This window comes from Arachis ipaensis, chromosome B4 (assembly GCF_059453495.1).
Source record: "Arachis ipaensis isolate K30076 ecotype BB chromosome B4, ASM5945349v1, whole genome shotgun sequence".
Lineage (NCBI taxonomy): Eukaryota > Viridiplantae > Streptophyta > Magnoliopsida > Fabales > Fabaceae > Arachis > Arachis ipaensis.
Window position 1 is genome coordinate 136,154,129 of NC_142439.1, and position 4,970 is coordinate 136,159,098.

General features: G+C 31.0%; 1 protein-coding gene across 1 annotated transcript; it reads right to left on the bottom strand.

Annotated features, from left to right (window-relative positions):
- Positions 1-550: 550 nt before the first annotated feature.
- LOC107635048 (Ribosomal L5P family protein) lies at positions 551-4,127 on the bottom strand. The gene is made up of 3 exons (XM_016338408.3): positions 3,804-4,127; positions 2,270-2,470; positions 551-1,027 (listed from the first exon to the last, which is right to left on the bottom strand). The coding sequence occupies exons 1-3, from the start codon at positions 4,071-4,073 to the stop codon at positions 686-688; spliced, it is 813 nt and encodes a 270-aa protein (XP_016193894.2). The 5' UTR covers positions 4,074-4,127; the 3' UTR covers positions 551-685.
- Between the last annotated feature and the right edge of the window lie 843 nt (positions 4,128-4,970).

Here is a 4,970-nt window from a genome sequence, read left to right on the forward strand (position 1 = left end):
GGACCTGTGTCTCAGCGTTGAGTCAGGGTATGAACAGATACTAACTGATCTAAAATGATTCTAATGATTCTCTAACAAGGATAATGTGAAGTTTTAAGGGTTGAATTTTATGCAATGTCAAAAAAATCGAAGTTTTACTAATTTTGTTGTTACGGTTTTTGAAGAGTTCTGTATTTTGAGGTTTTGTTTTGTGTTGGTTATTTATAAAATAAAAAATTATTTTCTTTCATGAGGATATAAAACGTAGAGGAGAGTAGAGTAGAGAAATTAAAATGAAAAAGAATAAATAAAAATTTTAAAAGCTAATGTGTTAAAAAAATACCTTCTTTTTAGAGAATGTTGATATTTATTTTATTTCTAATAAGGTGTTTGTTCAATTGTTTGTTAGAATAAAAACAGGTAGTCATTCTTGATTAGTGTCTTAAATTTAAATTATACACCTCGTATTTCAAGTTGAAAATACAATTTTTACTTGATATTATTTAATACAACTAAGATTTTTTCAAAATTAATCTTGGCCTTTCCAGATCTAAACAATAATACATGCTAGTAATAAATAAAAATCCTCGAATTTAACCGAAATTAAGTTAGCAACCATGATCTACATAATCATATGGCATACCTCTTACAAAAAGAATCAAGAATATTATTACATCTAAATTAAACAAAGTATACAACACAATATTTACTTCCTTGCTCTTCCCTTTGCTTTTGGATCAAAATGATGAGACTTGAGCTTCTTCTTGCGCATTGTAGAGGCAGGACCACCTCCCTCTCTGAATGGCATGCCCATAAGAACTAACAACTTTTGCGCTTCTTGATCGGTTTTAGCCGTTGTCGTTATGCAGATATCCATTCCCCTAGGTTTGCCAACAGCGTCGTATTTGATCTCCGGGAACACACCCTGGTCCTTAACGCCGACGCTGTAGTTCCCATTGCCATCAAAGCTGTTGGGGTTCAGACCTTGAAAATCTCTTGTCCTAGGAAGTCCTAAGTTGATAACTCGGTCTAGGAAGTTGTACATGACCTGTCAAATATCATGTTTTTGCGCTATATGAAAAGTGCAATAGTTATGGTTTATGTTATGCAGTCCTAAAACCATGATTTGAGCAGTTAGATTAATGAAGAAATGAAAAGTAACTTCAATTTTTTATGTTCAGATCACATACAGTATCAAGTTACACGCATTGTAACGAGTTTTCAGAAATCCATCAAAGTCTCATTTAGTAAATTCTTGGTAATAACAATATTCATGAAACTGAACACCGAATTCAATATAAACAAATGAAATGGTTAATATAGCCTATACAAAAGAAAACAAGTTCATCAGCACCCGCTCCAAAACAAAATAAAGAAATACACAAGCACGCACACACGCATACAAGGAAAACACAAGGTTTTCTTTTAACTTTTGATTCCTAAAGTACCAAGTTCAAGATAACAAAGAATAATGTTGTCTATGTAAACATTTTTTGTTACAAGATAATGTTTGACAAATGGAAGAAAGCATATTCCGCCAACAAGTTCAAGATAACAAAGAATAATGTTGTCTATGTAAAAAATTTTTGTTACAAGATAATGGTTTGACAAATGGAAGAAAGCATATTTCGCCAACAGAAAAAATACTCAACTAACAATTAGCAAAATGAAAGCATATATTCCAAATTTCCAAAATCCCAAAAAGCAACCAATTACTACTACCTATTCCAGGTTTCTTTCCAATCTGAAGAGAAGTCTGAAATCGTCACATTTTTTTTAAAGATTATTCGACTATCCAAATTCCCTTAGTCATGAATCCTCCATTACTGATGTCAAGAATTACTACCTTACCAAATCAACTGAATATACCTTAAGAAATGAAATCCTTCCTTAGCATACAACACCATTGAATTATATTCCATTACTCATAATTCATTCTACTCCTCTTTCACAAAAGAGACATCAATAAACTAACACAAAGTCCTTAGTCACATGAGGCTAAACAATTCAACAAACAGAAATTCACAGTTCACAAAGACATTTAGGTTAGCTATACCAGCGAATAATCACCCTATCTCAGGATCGATAGGCAGACTAGCAGCTGATTATCACATCCCAACAACAACAACATAGTGGTAAACACATTGTTCTCAATACCATATGCAGTGTGAAAACGTCTAGATTGTGATAACAAAAGCTCAAAAAATTCGAGTAGCTAAATATTATATCTTTGACATGCTGATTGAATATATGCAGTAAACAAATATCAATTGAATAACAGATGGCTCACCTTTCCTCTGAGTGTCACGGCTATCCCAAGTGGTTGACCTTCCCTAATCTTGAAGGTGGCAACAGAAGCCCTAGCCCGAGTCTTAATCGGTCTCTGCCCTGTGATCAGAGCCAGATCATTCATTGCTGCTTCCAAACCCTTTGCATTTTGTGCAGCATCACCAATACCGCAGTTAACTGTAATTTTCTCGATCTTCGGCACCTGAAACAATGGGCACAAAACAGAATCCAACATTGCAAGATTAAAGGATAACCAACTTATAACACTTCTATCGCATTTTTCCCACCACATTATTCAAAAATTGAACCACCCCATACCAAAAAATATTTGAACTTCAACAAGAAACCTCATGAAATCAAGCTAAATTAATATTCCTACATTGCATTTGCCACACTTTATAACACCAAAACTTAAGAAATCCAATTAACCCAACCAACAACAACAACAACAATAATAATAAAACAAGGCAAAGTATTTGATGGACTTTTCATAGAAAGTTCCATTTGATGGAGCTGTTTAAAATATTTAACATTTACTCTATGTTATTATGTATTTGTTTATTGGTATCAAAATTTCTACTTAGTAATGACTCTACAAATTATAATTTTTCATAATAACACTTGAATCACTCAAAAACCTATACAATCCCAAAGACCCAAACCGGAGACGTCCCCTGACCCATGGAAACATGACCATCCTCCTTGGGCATTGGGTTGCAGTGAAAACACATCGGCATAGTTTCAATCGAAAGATTATTATTGTTGGGTCCTCCTCCTTCTTGAGCCTTGGTGAGTGTGAGATGATGATGAAAGGTCTTGTTTTTGATATTCTTGGAATTTAGCTGGAAGGAGAATGGAAGGAATTTTGCAGCTGCAGGAGATGAAAATATCCTCAATTTTCAATCTTTTGTATCAAACACTTGATTTTGCTCTGTCTTTTTTATTATCCACAAATACCCAATCACACAATCCTAATAAAAAGTATACATTTTATTTTCTCCAAAAACCTTTAATCCCTCCCACTGAAAAACACATCTTCATTGTTTGAACTTATTATGTGGCCTTCATTAATCTGCTTCCCCTTGATTTCTCAATTGTTGACGAACCAGAACATATGCTTCAATCGTCACCGACCATGTCTGAGGAGGATGGCCATGTTCCAATGGGAGCAAAGAATGTCTCCGGTATGGAGTTTGATGAGCTTTGAGTGATTCAAGTGTTGTCATGCCAAGTTATATGTATGTGGTTTTTATTATATTATTGAAAATTTGATGTCAATATTGAATATATAATAATTATACGAGACAAATGCATAAATATTTGGACAATTCCATCAAATACTTTGCCATAAAACAAAATCCCATGAATACAAAGAAATTTTTTTATCATGCCTCTATCACATTTTGCCCCAGAATCAATAATAACAAAAAATTACAAGACCCCATAAACCAAAAACCAAAAAAGGCTACAACTTTCATTCTAAAACTTGGAAACAAAACAATCTCAAGAAAAAGTGGGTAAAGTTTCTTAAGAACCTGGTGGATATTGGTGTAATTGAACTCCTCCATGAGCAAAGGAACAATTTTGTCTTTGTACGTAGTTTTGAGACGATGAACAGTCTCTGCTTCGGACTTGTCAACGAGCACCGCAGCACCAGAATCAGAGGCCTTCACAGACAGCAATCCATGCCTTGTTCCATGAGAAAACGGAAATGATGAAGAAGAAGAGTGTGGAGGTGGAAAGGGACGAAACTGAGCAAGGAAAGAGGAACTCGACGAGTGAAGAAGAGAATGAGTGGTTGCCATTGTTGTGGGTTTTGCTCACTCCACTTCTCTGCTTCAAATATGGATATTGATTGGATTGGATCCGAGGTCATAGATTTTAACTTTATCATCCACTTGTAAAAAATTTCTTACTTTATTATTTAACAATTATTCATTTATATATTTTCTTTTTTTAACTATTTTAAATTAATATAAAGAGAGAATCATTATTCTATAAATTATATAAGAATTACACTTGAAATTCTACCTCCTTTAATAAGACAATAGAGAAAAAATAAATAAAATATTGATTTAACTTTTAAAATCATTCGATATTAAAGACTCTGAATAAGAATTAACTTAAAAACATTTTATTAAATTAAATGATATTACAATTTAAATTATAAGATTTTTTAAATAAATATTTTATTTATTGATATAGATAATTTAAACACAATTTATATTTTTTTTTTTTATTATTTATTTTTAATTAATTATGAATATATCTCGTTTATAATATAAATAATTATACTCTAAACGAGATATATTGAGTATGTCACACATTTTACAAATATATTCATTTTATTTGCTTAAAATTTATATTTGTAAACGAGATATATTTATTAATTAATTTATTTATACGATTAGCGAGATAAGTAATAGAACATAAAAATATAAATAATAGCCAAATTATCTATATCGATAAATAAATCATTTAAAATATTTATTAAAAAACTCTAAATTATGTTGTAATTTTATATTTTACATATTAAAGTTATATTTATAATTTGGTATAGTGTTACTAATTTTTTAATTAGGTTTTTATACTTTTTTTTTTTAATTGGATCCTACATTATTTTTAATTTTATAATTATATTTTTTTATGTCAAAAATATTAAAATTAATAAAATATTTCTTTCAAAAAATTATATAGTCAAA

Bases quoted from the DNA above. Each gene is read 5' to 3' on its own strand.
- LOC107635048 (XM_016338408.3), bottom strand. From the start codon at position 4,073: ATGGCAACCACTCATTCTCTTCTTCACTCGTCGAGTTCCTCTTTCCTT. The intron at 2,471-3,803 runs GTTCTTAAGAAA...CCATTGTTTCAG, and splicing joins ATTACACCAATATCCACCAG to GTGCCGAAGATCGAGAAAAT. The intron at 1,028-2,269 runs GTGAGCCATCTG...GATATTTGACAG, and splicing joins CCGTGACACTCAGAGGAAAG to GTCATGTACAACTTCCTAGA.